Source organism: Hyla sarda, chromosome 7 (genome assembly GCF_029499605.1).
Source record: "Hyla sarda isolate aHylSar1 chromosome 7, aHylSar1.hap1, whole genome shotgun sequence".
Classification (NCBI taxonomy): Eukaryota; Metazoa; Chordata; class Amphibia; order Anura; family Hylidae; genus Hyla; species Hyla sarda.
Genome location: NC_079195.1, coordinates 181,913,961 through 181,930,930, shown reverse-complemented (window position 1 = coordinate 181,930,930; position 16,970 = coordinate 181,913,961). Strand labels below are relative to the sequence as shown.

The following is a 16,970-nucleotide window of genomic DNA, read 5'->3' as shown; positions in this document are numbered from 1 at the left end:
CACAATTACCTCTTCCACGCTTCTCCATGTCATCTTCTTCACTTTTTTTTTTTTATTTTTTATTTTTTCTTCTACGTGTGTGGGTATGTGTGCTTGGAAGGATGTCATGTGTGGTATGTGGAGGAGGCCCCTGTGTGTTGGAGTGAGTGTTTTGACAATCGTACTGATTTGTTTCACTGTAATTTGGATTGTGATTGCCTGTTGTCCGGCGATCTGTTTGCCCTCGAACGAGGACTTATATATCATATTTGCTTTTATGTCTGTTGGGTCCGGAGCGACCCTCTCTTTGATTGCATACCTGCCTTATTATCCTGATTGTTGTTTACCTTAATTGTAAAATTCTGAAAATCCTTTCAATAAACAAAGTTTGAAAAAAATAAAAATAAAAATACCAAAGTCCAAAATTCCGTATTTTTGATAATTTTGTCTACCCCCCAAAAAAAAAAAAAAAAAATCATAAAAAGTGATCAAAAAGTTCAGTCAAAACAAAAATGGTACCAATAATAACTGCAGATCATGGCGCAAAAAATGAGCCTTCACACATCCCCATATACAAAAAAATTAAATTATAGGGGTCAGAAAAGGACAATTTTAAATGTACAGATTTTTGTGCACAAATGTTATTTTTTAACAGAAGTAAAAGAAAATCAAACCTATATAAGTAGGGTATCATTTTAATCGTATGGACCTACAGAATAAAGATAATGTGTCATTTGTACCAAAAGGTGCACTAAATCCACGTGGAATCGGAAGCCACAAAAATTACAAAATGGCATGTTTTAATTTTTTTTTTTTTCAATCTTGTCCCGCAAGTTTTTTTTTTTGTTTAGCCGTAGATTTTGTGGTGAAATGACTGATGTCATTACAAAGTAATATTGGTAGCGCAAAAAAAAAAAAAAACCCTCATATAGGTCTGTAGGTGGAAAACCGAAAGTTATGACAAGAAGGTGAGGAGGAAGAAACAAAAATGCAAAAATGGAAAAACCCTGATCTTGCACTGTATGGCACACAATACAATCATAAGAGTGCTGGAACTCATTACAACCCAGGGCTTCCTATAAACATGGTTGCAATGTGACAGACACATACAGTGAATTACCCTAAATATATACCTGGATAGAGTCTGTATCCGCTTCAGCCTTACACAATAAAAGTGGATTATTGGGACATTCTTTGGATGTATTTCTTGTGCAGGATACTTCTGCAGGAAACACACAATGTGACCTAGAGTTACACTCTAGCAAGCTCAAAATGAGAAATATACAGTAACAGTGCATCGAAGGCCTCTTACTCACCAGGGCATATAGCTGTAGGAACTACTTCCTCCTTACATGGATGAGGGTAACTGATCTGATGTGGGTCTTCAACTTCAACTTTAATACGCTTTGCGATTCCATCCTAAAAATGATACCGGTGTTCAGAACCATTGAAGGTCACATTGGACACCCCACCACTAACTATCCCACTACTTGTAGACCATCAGCTGCTCAAGTGTGATGGGGGTTGAGCATCTTAGGCTGGGTTCACAATACCGTTGCAGGCTCTATCCCAAACAAGTGCTGGGTGCCTTTGGATAGTGTCTGTACAGCTGCACTGGTCTAACAAAGCATTCTACTTTTACCACTGCATTCTGTGAAATTTTTGAGCTCAATAGACAGGACTATGCTCACATTGCCAGCAGCGCACATGTATGAGATTTTCCAGGAAAGCTCCTCTTGTTAAAACATAATAGGGCTCAATCACATTGACGTCCGGCTCCAGTAAATGAAGCTCCATCGGAACGATGGGAGTTGAGCAAAAAAATTTTTTTTTTAAATTTAAAAAGTGCATGTCCTATTTTTTTCCGCCTCAATTTCAGTAAAATATTGGATCCATGACAAACCCCATTTAAGTCAATGGGATCCGTCGGGACCCAGTGGTGTCAGTTTTGCTCTGACCCGTTTTGGGTCAGTTTGGCACAAAAATAAATAAAACACACAACACAAAGAGCCATATGGACACAGAACAGGACAGATCACAATGGCAATGTGAACTTAGCCTTACAGATAAAATGCAGTTCTGTTTTTTTTCTACACAGAGGCCTCCAGCAAAAAGATACAATATATACCAAGGGTTTCTAATGGCAACATATGCCGCAGTATGTCTATATAGTGGAATACATCTGAGATTCCAATGTAAGTCTAAACCTAAACTTGTACAGCAACATACAGTAAGTTTCTACCTTTCATCTAGGGGTGGCTTTAGACAGCTGGTGGGTTATCTTTTACATTTACAATATGCCTATGCAAGGGATTTGAAGCTATGTATCAGAATATACAACACATATAGACTGCTCAAAAAAATTACATAAGGGAACACTTAAAGGAGTAGTCCAGTGGTGATTCAGTGGTGAGCAACTTATCCCCTATCCTAAGGATAGGGGATAAGTTGCAGATCGCGGGGGGTCCGACCGCTGGGGCCCCCTGCGATCTCCTGTACGGAGCCCCGACAGCCCGCGGGAAGGGGGCGTGTCGACCTCCGCACGAGGCGGCGGCCGACACGCCCCCTCAATACAACTCTATGGCAGAGCCGAAGCGCTGCCTTCGGCAATCTCCGGCTCTGTCATAGAGATGTATTGAGGGGGCGTGTCGGCCGCCGCCTCGTGCGGGGGTCGACACCCGCTATCTTGGCGGAGAGCCGGGGCCCCGTACAGAGAGATCGCAGGGGGCCCCAGCGGTCGGACCCCCGCGATCTCAAACTTATCCCCTATCCTTAGTATAGGGGATAAGTTTTTCACCACTGGACTACCCCTTTAACACAATGTAAGTCAATCACACTTCTGTGAAATCACACTGTCCACTCAGGAAGAAACACTGACAATCAATTTCACATGATTTTGTGTAAATGGAACAGACAACATGTGGAAATTATAGGCAATTAGAAAGACACACCCAAAAAATGAGTGGTTCTGCAGGTGGTGACCACAGACCACTTCTCAGTTCCTATGTTTCCTGGCTGATGTTTTGGTCTCTTTTGAATGCTGGCGGTGCTTACACTCTAGTGGTAGTATGAGACGGAGTCTACAACCCACACAAGTGGCCCAGGTAGTGCAGCTCATCCAGGATGGCACATCAATGTGAGCTCTGGCAAGAAGGTTTGCTACCAGGAGACAGGCCAGTACATCAGGATACGTGGAGGAGTCCATAGGAGTGCAACAACCCAGTAGCAGGACCGCTACCTCCGCCTTTGTGCAAGGAGGAGCACTGCCAGAGCCCTGCAAAATGACCTCCAGCAGGCCACAAATGTCCATGTGTCCACTAAAACGGTCAGAAACAGACTCCATGAGGGTGGTATGAGGGCCAGACGGCCACGGGTGGGGGTTGTGCTTACAGCCCAACACCGTGCAGGAAGTTTGGAATTGGCCAGAGAACACCAAGATTGGCAAATTCGCAACTGGCGCCCTGTGCTCTTCACAGATGAAAGTAGGTTCACACTGAGCACATACGTGACAGAGTCTGAAGATGCCGTGGAGAACGTTCTGCTGCCTGCAACATCCTACAGCATGACCGGTTTGGCGGTGGGTCAGTAATGGTGTGGGTTGGCATTTCTTTGGGGGACTGCAACATATGCTGGTGCAGTTGGCCCTAGGTTCCTCCCAATACAAGACAATGCTAGACCTCATGTGGCTGGAGTGTGTCAGCAGTTCCTGCAAGAGGAAGCATTGATGCTATGGACTGGCCCGCCCCTTCCCCAGACCTGAATCCGGTTGAGCACATCTGGGACATCAAGTCTCGCTCCATCCACCAACGCCACGTTGCACCACAGACTTCCAGGAGTTGGCGGATGCTTTAGTCAAGGTCTGGGAGGACATCCTTCAGGAGACCATCTGCCACCTCATCAGGAGCATGCCCAGGCGTTGTAGGGAGGTCATACGGGCACGTGGAGGCCACACACACTACTGAGCCTCATTTTGACTTGTTTTGTTTTATGGACATTACATCAAAGTTGGATCAGCCTGTAGTGTGGCTTTCCACTTTGATTTCGAGTGTGACTCCATATCCAGACCTCCATGGGTTGATAAATTTGATTTCCATTGATAATTTTTGTGCGATTTTGTTGTCAGCACATTCAACTATGTAAAGACGAAAGTACTTCATACAATTAGTTCATTCATTCAGATCTAGGATGTGTTCCCTTTATTTTTGGAGCAGTATATATCTATATCTATATATCATTAAATTAAACATATAAAGATATACTGAGAAACCAATCAGCACAGAATTTTTAACCAATGTATATTTACAAAAACAAAATTGTGTTCAAGGAAAGACATTGGAGGGTATTTAATATTGTATGTGCAAGGCAAGTCATTTTTCCTTCCATTTGTTTTGAAAATTACAAAGAACTTGTATAAACACTCACCACTAACACTACCTGGTGATCCTGTGAACTACTACTGTGATTTTCCTTTTTAGCTTCCTGGTAACAGTGAGGATGAGTAGGATAGGTCTCAGTTTTTCTCCTGCTGAAACCACCTACAAACATAGACAGTGACTAAATGATATGTGCTGATCATACAATCCATGTATGCAGGTAATGCTCAAATTGCTTTCTCCTCTTACCCTGTGATGTGAAAGGTTTGTGGGTCTCCATCATGACATCCCTGTACAGATCCTTGTGTCCTTCTAAATACTCCCACTCCTCCATGGAGAAATAGACTGTGACATCCTGACTCCTCATAGGAACCTGATACACAATAATAGTCATCACACAGATAGATCTCAGTGTCACCATATAATGTCCCAGCATTCACAGTAGTGCTCACCTCTTTAGTCAGCAGTGCAATTATCTTTTTGGCGAGTTCTAGGATGTTGTTCTTATTGTTCTTCTTAAGTGTTTCTGGAATCGTTGAAGGCAACATGAGTGTGTTCTGGGCCAAGTTCCATCCTTCTGACACATGGGGTATACTACCTGATGTTGCATGGTCACCAAGTTTTTTAATGATAACGTAAACCTATAGAACAAAAAACACAACTTATGTATAGTTATAGTATTCATGAGTCCTGGGCTGTAGTGAAAGAGAGTACCCCCTACAGGCCAGAATTTCAAAGTGATGTGCCATATTTTAAAGGCTTTATCTTCCAGTGAACATGACATCTCCTTTGCACCGCCTCTACTACAACAAGTGAGGATGAGTGCTTGGCCCCCCGACTAATATTGATGGCCTAAGTTGGATAAGCCCTTAAATACATGCACATTTTTCTCATTTGCAACATACACACTTATTATGTTCACATTAACTACTTACACACCAGAAACAAGCATTCGCTATATCCGTATCAATATGTACTCAATTTAAACAATATTGCGTGGACAGAGATATTGTACTGCACAGTTCCAGAGGAAAGACTTCAATAAGAAGGGATATACACTAGAATTACAGTGACCTCCTGATAGTGCCATAGGCAGTTTAATCCCTTAACCCCTTAAGGACACATGACGTTCTCATACGTCTCCATTTCCGAGTCCTTAAGGACACATGACGTATGAGAACGTCATGTGTTTTACCGGCCCCCCGCAACCATCTGGAGCGGAGCCGGTCCCCGATGCCTGCTGAAATCGTTCAGCAGGCATCGGGGCATATCGCCCAGGGAGGGTCATTATGACCCCCCATGTCGGCGATGGCCGCAGATCGCTGGACAATTCAGTCCAGCGATCTGCGGCGGATTCCGGGTCAATCGGGTCTCCAGTGACCCGGTGACCCGGAATTACAGGCTGTTCGGGGCCGTCTCCGACGGCCCCGAACAGCCAGAGCCAGCAGGGGTGAGGTGGCACTGGTGCCACCTCACGATCGCCCTGATTTGTCGGCCGGATTACCGGCCGACCAATCAGGGCGCCTGCTGCTGGTCACTCCCGCAACCCGCTCCGCCCCTCTTCCGGAGGACGTGAGCGGGTGCGGGACGTGCACCCCGGGTGCTGGGGACCCCGATCCCCGGCGCCCCTGTTGGGATCGGGGCCCCAGGAGCAGCGGCGGCGGCGGAGACGACGAGGGACTGACCTGTGCGGCTGGATCGTTGGAGGTGAGTGACAGCCTCCTGCTGTTGCTTAGCAACAGCTCCCAGCATGCAAAAAGGGCATGCTGGGAGCTGTAGTTATACAACAGCAGGAGGCAGACCACCACAACTCCCAGCATGCCCTTATGGGCATGCTGGGACTTGTAGTTTTGCAACAGCTGGAGGCACATTCTTTCTATGGAAAAGTGTACCTTCAGCTGTTGTGTAACTACAACTCCCAGCTTGCACAATCAGCTAAAGTGCATGCTGGGAGTTGTAGTGGTGCATCTGGTGGTTGCATAACTACAACTCCCAGCATGCCCGTTGGCTGTCGGTGACTGCTGAGAGTTGTAGTTTTGCAACAGCTGAAGGCACACTGAGTTAAGTAGCAAACCAGTGTGTCTCCAGCTGTTGCATAACTACAATCCCCAGCATCCCCAGCCAAAGTAGTATGCCTCCAGCTGTTGCATAACTACAACACCCAGCATGCCCTTCCGCTGTCCGTACATGCTGGGGGTTGTAGCTTTTGCAACAGCTGAAGGCACACTGGTTGCAAAACACTGAGTTTGTTACCAAACTCTGTGTTTCACAACCAGTGTGCCTCCAGCTGTTGCAAAACTACAACTCCCAGCATGCACTGATAGACCGTACATGCTGGGAGTTGTAGTTTTGCAACAGCTGGATGTTCCCCCCCCCCAATGTGAACGTACAGGGTACACTCACATGGGCGGAGGATTACAGTAAGTATCCGGCTGCAAGTTTGAGGTGCGGCAAAATTTCTGCCGCAGCTCAAACTGCCAGCGAGAAACTACTGTGAACCCCCCGCCCGTGTGACTGTACCCTAAAAACACTACACTAACACACAATAAAATAAAAAGTAAAAAACACTACATATACACATACCCCTACACAGCCCCCCTCCCCTCCCCAATAAAAATGAAAAACGTCTGGTACGCCACTGTTTCCAAAACGGAGCCTCCAGCGGTTGCAAAACTACAACTCCCAGCATGCACTGATAGACCGTACATGCTGGGAGTTGTAGTTTTGCACTGATTCCCCCCCCCCCAATGTGAACGTACAGGGTACACTCACATGGGCGGAGGATTACAGTAAGTATCCGGCTGCAAGTTTGAGCTGCGTCAAATTTTCTGCCGTAGCTCAAACTGCCAGCGAGAAACTACTGTGAACCCCCCGCCCGTGCGACTGTACCCTAAAAACACTACACCAGACTAACACAAAATAAAATAAAAAGTAAAAAACACTACATATACACATACCCCTATACAACCCCCCTCCCCAATAAAAATGAAAAACGTCTGGTACGCCACTGTTTCCAAAACGGAGCCTCCAGCTGTTGCAAAGCAACTACTCCCAGTATTGCCAGATAGCCGTTGACTGTCCAGGCATGCTGGGAGTTTTACAACAGCTGGAGGCACCCTGTTTGGGAATCACTGGCGTAGAATACCCCTATGTCCACCCCTATGCAAGTCCCTAATTTAGGCCTCAAATGCGCATGGCGCTCTCACTTTGGAGCCCTGTCGTATTTCAAGGCAACAGTTTAGGGCCACATATGGGGTATCGCCGTACTCGGGAGAAATTGGGCTTCAAATTTTGGGGGGTATTTTCTGCTATTACCCTTTTAAAAAATGTAAAATTTTTGGGAAAACAAGCATTTTAGGTTAAAAAAATATATATTTTTTTACATATGCAAAAGTCGTGAAACACCTGTAGGGTATTAAGGTTCACATTACCCCTTGTTACGTTCCCCGAGGGGTCTAGTTTCCAAAATAGTATGCCATGTGTTTTTTTTTTTTGCTGTCCTGGCACCATAGGGGCTTCCTAAATGCGGCATGCCCCCAGAGCAAAATTTGCTTTCAAAAAGCCAAATGTGACTCCTTCTCTTCTGAGACCTGTAGTGCGCCAGCAGAGCACTTTTCACCCCCATGCGAGGTGTTTTCTGTATCGGGAGAAATTGGGCTTCAAATTTTGGGGGGTATTTTCTGCTATTACCCTTTTTAAAAATGTAAAATTTTTGGGAAACCAAGCATTTTAGGTAAAAAAAAATATATATTTTTTTTACATATGCAAAAGTCGTGAATCACCTGTAGGGTATTAAGGTTCACTTTACCCCTTGTTACGTTCCCTGAGGGGTCTAGTTTCCAAAATGGTATGCCATGTTTTTTTTTTTTTGCTGTCCTGGCACCATAGGGGCTTCCTAAATGCGGTATGCCCCCCAAAAACCATTTGTCGCTCCTTCCCTTCTGAGCCCTCTACTGCGCCCGCCGAACAATTAACATAGACATATGAGGTATGTGCTTACTCGAGAGAAATTGGGTTTCAAATACAAGTAAAAATTTTCTCCTTTTTATCCCTTGCAAAAATTCAAAAATTGGGTCTACAAGAACATGCGAGTGTAAAAAATGAAGATTTTGAATTTTCTCCTTCACTTTGCTGCTATTCCTGTGAAACACCTAAAGGGTTAATACACTTACTGAATGTTTTTTTTGAATACTTTAGGGGGTGTAGTTTTTATAATGGGGTCTTTTATGGGGTATTTCTAATATGAAGACCCTTCAAATCCACTTCAAAACTGACCTGGTCCCTGAAAAATAGTGAGTTTGAAAATTTTTTAAAAATTTCAAAATTGCTACTGAACTTTGAAGCCCTATGGTGTCTTCCAAAAGTAAAAACTCATAAATTTTATGATGCAAACATAAAGTAGACATATTGTATATGTGAACTCAAAAAAAATATATTTTGAATATCCATTTTCCTTACAAGCAGAGAGCTTCAAAGTTAGAAAAATGCAAAATTTTCATTTTTTTCATCAAATTTTGGGATTTTTCACCAAGAAAGGATGCAAGTTACCATAAAATTATACCACTAAGTTAAAGTAGAATATGTCACGAAAAAACAATCTCGGAATCAGAATGATAACTAAAAGCATTCCAGAGTTATTAATGTTTAAAGTGACAGTGGTCAGAATTGCAAAAAACGCTCCGGTCCTTAAGGTATAAAATGGCCTGGTCCTTAAGGGGTTAAGGACCAGGCCAATTTTATTTTTGCATTTTCGTTTTTTCCTCCTCGCCTTCTAAAATCCATAACTCCTTTATATTTCCATCTACAGACCCATATAAGGGCTTGTTTTTTTGCGTAACCAATTGTACTTTGTAATGAAACCTCTAATTTTACCATAAAATGTACGGCGAACCCAAATAAATATTTTTTTTAAGGAAGGGAATTTAAATGAAAACCACAATTTTGCACATTTTGGAGGGTTTCGTTTTCACACTGTACAATTTACGGTAAAAATGACATGTGTTCTTTATTCTGTGGGTCAATACAATACTTTTATATCTTTGTACCGTTTAAAAAAAATCTCAAACTTTTAGTACAAAAATCAGTAATCTAAAATCGCCCTATTTTGACCAGCTATAACTTTTAAAATTTTCCGTATATAGGGCGGTATGAGGGCTCATTTTTTGCGCCATCATCTGTACTTTTTATCGACACCACATTTGCATATTTAAAACTTTTAGATCTTTTTTTTATAAATTTATAAATATAATGTGACAAAAAAAGCAGTATTTTTGGACTTTTTTTACGTTTACGCCGTTCACCCTACAGGATCACTAACATTATATTTCATTATATCACTATTATTATAGATAGTTCTGACATTTACGCACGCGGCGATACCAACTACGCTTATATAAAAAAAAAAATTACACTTTTTGGGGGTAAAATAGAAAAAATTTACAATTTTAACTTTTATTGGGGGAGGGGATTTTTCACTTTTTCTTTTTACATTTTTCAACTTTTTTTTAATTTATTTTTTAAATACTTTATGTCCCCATAGGGGACTATATATAGCAATCATTTGATTGCTAATACTGTTCAGTGCTATGTAAAGGACATAGCACTGATCAGTATTATCAGCAATCTTCTGCTCTGGTCTGCTCGATCTCGGACCAGAGCAGGAGACGCCGGGAGACGGACAGAGGCAGGTGAGGGGTCTTCCGGCCACCATTACAGATCATCGGATTGCCGTGGCAGCGCTGTGGGCGATCTGATCATCTATTTTATCATGTGCATTTCCACAGATGTCGTGATCTGTACAGATCATGGCATCTGAGTGGTTAATGGCGGACATCCGTGCGATCGCGGATTTCGTCCATTACCAGCGGGTCCCCAGCTGCTGATAGCAGCTGGAACCAGCAGTGTATGACGCGTGCGCCGCTCCGATGCTCGCAGTCATACACAGGAAGTAAATGTACGTCCTGGTGTGCGAAGTACCACCAAACCAGGACGTACATTTACGTCCGTGGTCGTTAAGGGGTTAAAAGGTCTGCTGCCCTGGGTAATTGGCATTTAGGGCAACTCCCAGTAGGTTTTTATAGTCTTGAAAGAGGGGTCACAGAACATACAGCGGGTCCCACAAACCTATGAAATGGCACAAGGGGGTGATGAAATGGCACAGGGGTGGGGCTCTCTCCAAAAGCTATGACAGAATGTTTGCAGGAGCAGGCAGGACGGGTGGAACGGGTGGTAATGGTCAGAAATCCAGGGGGTGTAAGACAAGGAAAACAGTCCCGCTTAGAGCTCTATTCCGGACCACAAACTTACGCTCTAACGTAACAGTGATATCATGCTCTTTAAACCCCTTACCTCTCCTGTCAGCAGGTACATGATCTTCAGGGCAAGCTTTAATGCACTTTCATTTAAGTGATTGCTGTCCACATCCATCCTGCTGACCCTGAGAGTGTATAGTCCTGCTGGCTGGGGGTGGAAGTCACCTCTGAAAGAAAAAATATATAGTTAACCAGAGGGCTTTTATGTGTACAGTAAAGCCTTTGTGGTGGTCGAAGAGGTGGTGACGCTTGTAGTTTGGGACATCTGGTTAATAAAATATACTTTTGAATACATTTTTCTGTATGATGAATCCCTTTAATTTTCTTATTCAGGTTCTGCAAACTGTAATCTTGCGGGAAAGTTTTAGTTATAGTAATATAGAGTCTCCTAGCTTCTGACACAAAAGACACTTCAACCATGTTCTATGAACATTAAATGGGCAATGTCACCAAACATTTTTTTGATATGTTGTAATACTCATGTACTACAACATATCTCTAATATAGATCTATTTTTTTATTTTTTTCATTAAATTAGTTTATTTTACAGTTGAAAACCAGCCACTAGGGGTCTCCATCCTAGTGGCCGGCTGCAGGCTGGCGTGACGTCACGCATGAATTCGGACTGATGCCGGCCGGGCATCAGTCCTAATTCATTCAGCCTGCGCTTGCTCCCTGCCTGTCAGACAGACAGGCGGAAGCCAGCGCTGAGAGAGAATTGGCTCCCTGGCCTCACCGGACTCCTGGCATAAACGTGCCACGGCCATAACAGATTTATTGTTCTGGGGGGGGGGCTGCACAGGGTGCCTGCAGCATGCCCTGACAGCCAATAGATGTCAGGGCATGCTGGGAGTTGTAGTGGTGAAACAGTTGGTGGCACCCTGTGTAGATGAACTAAGGGCGGAAGTTGCCCCCCCAGCAGGCATCAGTGACGTCTGCCTGCTGGGGAAGTCTGCCTGGTAGTGAGCACACTACCAGGCAGACAAAAAGGCATTTTTTTATATAGTAAAAAAAATATATAAGTAAAAAAAAGCAGGGAGGGGGTTAGGGAGAGATGGGCAATAGGCAGGGACAGAAAAAAGTGAAAGGATGGTGGGAGCCACCCTTTAAAGGAATACTGTAGTGGAATATAACTTATCCTCTCCGAAGAAAAGTTATAGATCGCGGGGGGTCTGACAGTTGGAGCCCCCACAATCTTCTGTACGGGGCCACGGCAGTCCACAGGAAGGGGGCGTTCTGTCCCCTGCACAACGCGGCGACCGACGCATCCCCTCCATGTATTCCATACACGGAACTTCCTGCAGACTGCCGCAGCCCCGTGCAGGAGATCGTGGGGGGTCCCAGCGGTCGGACCCCCGTGATCTATAACTTATCCCAAATAGATGATAATTTATATTCCACTACAGTATTCCTTTAACCAATGATATAAACATGCTTGAATAAAAGGGGGCCATGATGAATTCATTGAAAAAGACCTCAGTATGAGCAATACATCACCAATACTGCTTAATCCAAGCTGGTAGTTCTATATACAGTGAACTTACTTGGCGATTTACACATACTGTATACTACTCCATCAGACACGTATCCCCTATCCTGTGATTAGGGGATCAGAACTTATGTTTCTCTTTAATTAAAAAAAAAATTATTCTCTCATCTGATTAGTTGAGTCTTGAACTCCATCTCTGACATAAGGTTGTGGTCTCTGGATTGCATACCTCCAGCAATTGCAAAATTACAACTCCCAGCATGCCCGGACAGCCATCGGCTGTCCGGGCATGCTGGGAGTTGTAGTTTTGCAATAGCTGGACATCTACATTTTGGAGACCACTGTTAAAAGGCACATAACGAAAAAATCTTACAATAATACTTTTCACCTATCCATAGGGTATGGGAGCAGCTGTCCATTGACACAGGGTGCAAAGGACCCAAAGTCTCATGATCATGGGGGTCCCAGCAGTCAGACCCTCAGCAATAAGATACTTGTCCTGCAGATAGGGGATCAGTTAAAAGTCCCTAAGACCTGTCTGGTGGTACATGCACCTTCCTGGACCCCAGTCCCTGTAACATCAGCCTGACTGGGGGAATTGAGTCATATGAGCCATTTATTTACTTTTATATTCAAGCCCATAAACTAACCCCTATACTGACCCCTACAGGCAGAGACAACACAGGAAATTATTACAGAGGTACACACCAGCGAGTGAGAACCCCTTCACGTGAAGCCGTCCCAGCCTCAGTCCTCAGACAAACGTGCAGGAAACAATATACAAACCACCTCGATCACTTCCGGGTGCTGCGTTCCAGGCGCACGCAGTTTAGCGTTCCACTTCCCCATCGCCTCCACATCACGTGACCCGCTCCGCTGAAAAGACTTTGGGGCACGCCCCCCGAGCTCTGCACAAAGTACTTCCGGTGCCTAAGTCACGTGATCGTGTGGCGGTCATGTGATTTAAAATGACTTTCGAGTCTTGCTTCTTGTTTGTTTTATTTTTGAATAAACAGTATTCACTCTCTTTCCTCTTATCGATATAGAAGTTTTTTTTTAAAACCTCTCGATTTACACCCCCCCCCCCCAAAAAAATATCGCCTTGTCGACACAAACAATAAGCGCATGTTCACACAGCTAAAATATGCTTTGATTTGGGATGCAAAATATGTGATGATTTCCACTCCAAATCGAAAGCTGTGCAGAGTAAAAGTTGACCAGTTGCCTGTAACAATCAATTAAATCACTTTTGTTAAAAATGCCTCTGGGGAAAGAAAAAAAAAAAAAAAGGTCATCTGCTTGGTTGCCATGGGCAACTGGTCAACTTTTACTCTGCACGGGTCTTGATAAATTTCCTCCATGTTCCATTGATTTCAGTGCTAACGTCAGCAAAACGCTAAAAAAGCTGCAGAATTTAAAAACAAAAACATGAAAATTGCTGCAGATTTTTCATACTCTTACGGAACGTTCAAATGAGGGGACCCACAGCGTATTTTACGCTGCAGACCTGCCGCCGAAGGACCGCTAACTGGTGCCTTTGTCCCTGCATGGAGCGGCAATATGCCACTATGAGCAGACTCACTGCAATGTGCAAGTCGCCGCGCGCATGCACAGTATACCAGCACATCGCGGAAGCTCTCAGCTAGCTCATGGAGCCCGCGATGTGTGCGAGTACGCCGCGCATGCGCGGTGACTTGCACATTGCTTCAGTGTGTGGTTGTAGCGGCATATTTCCGCTCTGAGCAGGCACATCTAAAGACACCATGTAGCGGTCCTTCATAGGCAGATCCGCAGTGTAAAATACGCTGTGGATCCTCTCATTTGAACGTACCTTAAAAGGGGGTTATCCAGGAAAAAAAACTTTTTATATATCAACTGGCTCCAGAAAGTTAAACAGATTTGTAAATTACTTCTATTAAAAAAATCTTAATCCTTTCAGTACTTATGAGCTTCTGAAGTTAAGGTTGTTCTTTTCTGTCTAAGTGCTCTCTGATGACACTTGTCTCGGGAACCGCCAAGTTTAGAAGCAAATCCCCATAGCAAACCTCTTCTAAACTGGGTGGTTCCCGAGACACGTGTCATCAGAGAGCACTTAGAAAATAACAACCTTAACTTCAGAAGCTCATAAGTACTGAAAGGATTAAGATTTTTTAACAGAAGTAATTTACAAATCTGTTTAACTTTCTGGAGCAAGTTGATTTGGTAATATTATATATATATAGACAAAGAATTCTGTTGCTGTATATATCTATATATAAATAAAAGTTTTTTTTCTGGAATGCCCCTTTATATTTGAATTTAAAAAAAACAAAAAAGCAAGGTCTTTCAGATGCAGATTTTTTGGCAACATTTTCTGCCTCTTTAATTTACTATGCTAAGCTAGTGGTCTTCAAAATGTAGACCACTAGATGTTGCAAAACTCCCAGCATGCCTGGACAGCCAACGGTTGTAGTTTTGCAACATCTAGAGGTCTATAGTTTGAAGACCAGTGGTCTAAGACTACAAGGCATGACACAGAGATAGGGGGAGATTTATCAAAACCTGTGCAGAGGAAAAGTTGTCCAGTTGCCAATAGCAACCAATCATATCGCTTCTTTCATTTTTACCAAAGGCCTCTGCAAAATGAAAGAAGCGATCTGATTGGTTGCTATGGGCAACAGTGCAACTTTTCCTCAGCACAGGTTTTGATAAATCTCCCCCATAGTGTTGTGGTGCATAATGTTAGTGAATCGCCTCGCATTGTGATAAGCGACAGCCGTAAAAACTCAGTCTTTTTATTTTTGCCTGCTTGTGGCACTATACGGCTAGGTTCACACTACGGAATTTACGCCTGCAATTCCGCTTTGAAATTGCAGGCAGAAGTTCTGCTTACTAAAATGTACTGTATAGTGAATGGGTTTCCGTTCACAAATTCACACTTTAGAATTTGTGAATGGAAAATCCACGTTAAAATTTCTGCCTGAAGAATGGCGTTGCTCATTCTTTAGGCAGAAATACTTGCGGAACACATTGCAGTCTATTGGAGACTGCAGTGTCCGCGTGGTCCTATCGCCAACTGATTCCGTTGGCGCTGGCTGCACTCGGAATCTCCGGGCGCAAATTTTCTGCCTGGAGATTCCTTAGTGTGAACCTAACCTAATAATGTCGCAGGGAAGTAGTACAAATATTTTGGTCACACAATTTTGATAAAATTTGCGGTCATGTGAAATGTGTCACTATTTAGCCCAAACCTTGGCAAGCCCCATGTTAGAAGTGTATGAAGAGGCTAAGAAATCGGTATACATGACAACTTGTGGGAAGGGACAGTGTCTGGCTGCATTCCTCATCTACTTATTTAGGACTTTCTCCTAATGTATGCTAGATTTAAATCAAATTAAATGTAACCAATAAACTAGTACAGACTCCCAACCAGACCCTAGATCAAACCACATGAATCTGGTACCCTGCCCCCCCTCAATACATAAAACCCAGACTCCCAAAATAAATACAAACACCAGGGCTAGACTAAACCTATATACTCAATATATAGACCTCTCTTGACAACTATATGTAGCTACCTTGTAAGCCAATGTTCCACTAATATTAGAGCCTTGATACATAAGGATAGGACATTAAAAGGAGTACTCCAGCATACGAAAAATTATCCCCCATCCTAAGGATAAGTTTCAGATCACGGGGGTCCGACCGCTGGGGCCCCCGTGATCTCCCGTACGGGGCCCCGGCAGTCAGTGGTAAAGGGGGGGTCCGACCACAAAATGACCCCCTTAATACATCTCTATGGGAGAGCTGGACGCTGCAGTCTTCGGCTCTGCCATAGAGATGTATTGAGGGGGAATGTCTGCAGCGTCATGCGGTGGTCAAAATGCGCTATTTTGGCATAGAGCTGGGGACTAGCATAGGGGATAAGGTTTCATATCCCGCAGTACTTCTTTAACTTTACAGAGTATCTGCCTATAGGTAGCAACAGAGTGAAAATTTTCTTCCTTTTGGAGGAAAGAGGGTTTGCCAATTTATTTCCACGGAACCATAACTGTAAGACCCCATTCACATCAAGCTTTGTATATACCTTGGGATTCTGATCTAAATCACTGCATAATCATTGACTTTAATAGAGTTAATGTAGTCCACTATATCAGAATACCATTTTGCAGTATCCTGACACATACTGGTGGTGTACCCTGAAAATGTGATATGAATAGGGACCAAGACATCATACATAGCTGGATCTCCTCATCGAGAGCCAGTACCTACCAGAGCTAGTATAATTTTCTTAGACTTTTGTATCACAGCTGCATCAAATGCATGTAAATTATGCAAGTCAAGAAAATAGAAGACAAAAGTATTGAAAAATATAAAACGTTTATATTGAATGTTATGGTAAATATAAATATCAAGGGTTAAATGATTAAAAAACATTATAGATTTTAAACACTTCATATGAAAAGAAAACAAACAAACTAACCAAAACCTTCTGTGTTAAATGGGCACTAGACACAAAATCAAAAGTTTTGAACGGTCGTTAGATCTGAACAGTCTGTTTGCCAAGTGCTTTCTCTCCTGCCTCAAAATGTGACAACAAATGTCCACAACCAAGTATTTAAAAATTGGATTTTCTGCAAAGAAAAAATATTTAAAAAGTGCATAACACTAAAAAGTGGTACAAAAAATAATTCACAGCTAAGTAAAGTTACAAATAAAAGAAATTAAGATTATTGCCTTTAATTATTATTTTATTTAAATGGGTGCTCCAGTATAAGAAAACATTTGTGTTATGCTAGAGCAAAAAAAAAAAATAAAAAAAAAATAAAAACTTATGCC

The 16,970-nt window shown here is 43.1% G+C and overlaps 1 protein-coding gene across 4 annotated transcripts in view; it reads right to left on the bottom strand.

Moving 5' to 3' along the window:
• The window catches only part of LOC130282812 (uncharacterized), a 42,555-nt gene that overhangs the window by 24,493 nt on the left and 1,092 nt on the right, over window positions 1-16,970 (bottom strand). The window contains exons 1-7 of one of the 4 annotated variants that reach the window (XM_056531610.1): window positions 16,615-16,966; window positions 10,701-10,830; window positions 4,805-4,993; window positions 4,602-4,725; window positions 4,402-4,514; window positions 1,296-1,398; window positions 1,113-1,201 (exon numbers count right to left, since the gene is read on the bottom strand). In XM_056531610.1, coding sequence (XP_056387585.1) covers window positions 1,113-1,201; window positions 1,296-1,398; window positions 4,402-4,514; window positions 4,602-4,725; window positions 4,805-4,993; window positions 10,701-10,778 — 696 coding nt within the window. In that variant the 5' untranslated portion in view covers window positions 10,779-10,830; window positions 16,615-16,966. Of the gene's footprint in view, window positions 1-1,112; window positions 1,202-1,295; window positions 1,399-4,401; window positions 4,515-4,601; window positions 4,726-4,804; window positions 4,994-10,700; window positions 10,831-12,860; window positions 13,018-16,614; window positions 16,967-16,970 lie in introns of those variants that run through there. The other 3 variants (XM_056531609.1, XM_056531608.1, XM_056531607.1) reach the window with 3 other exon arrangements.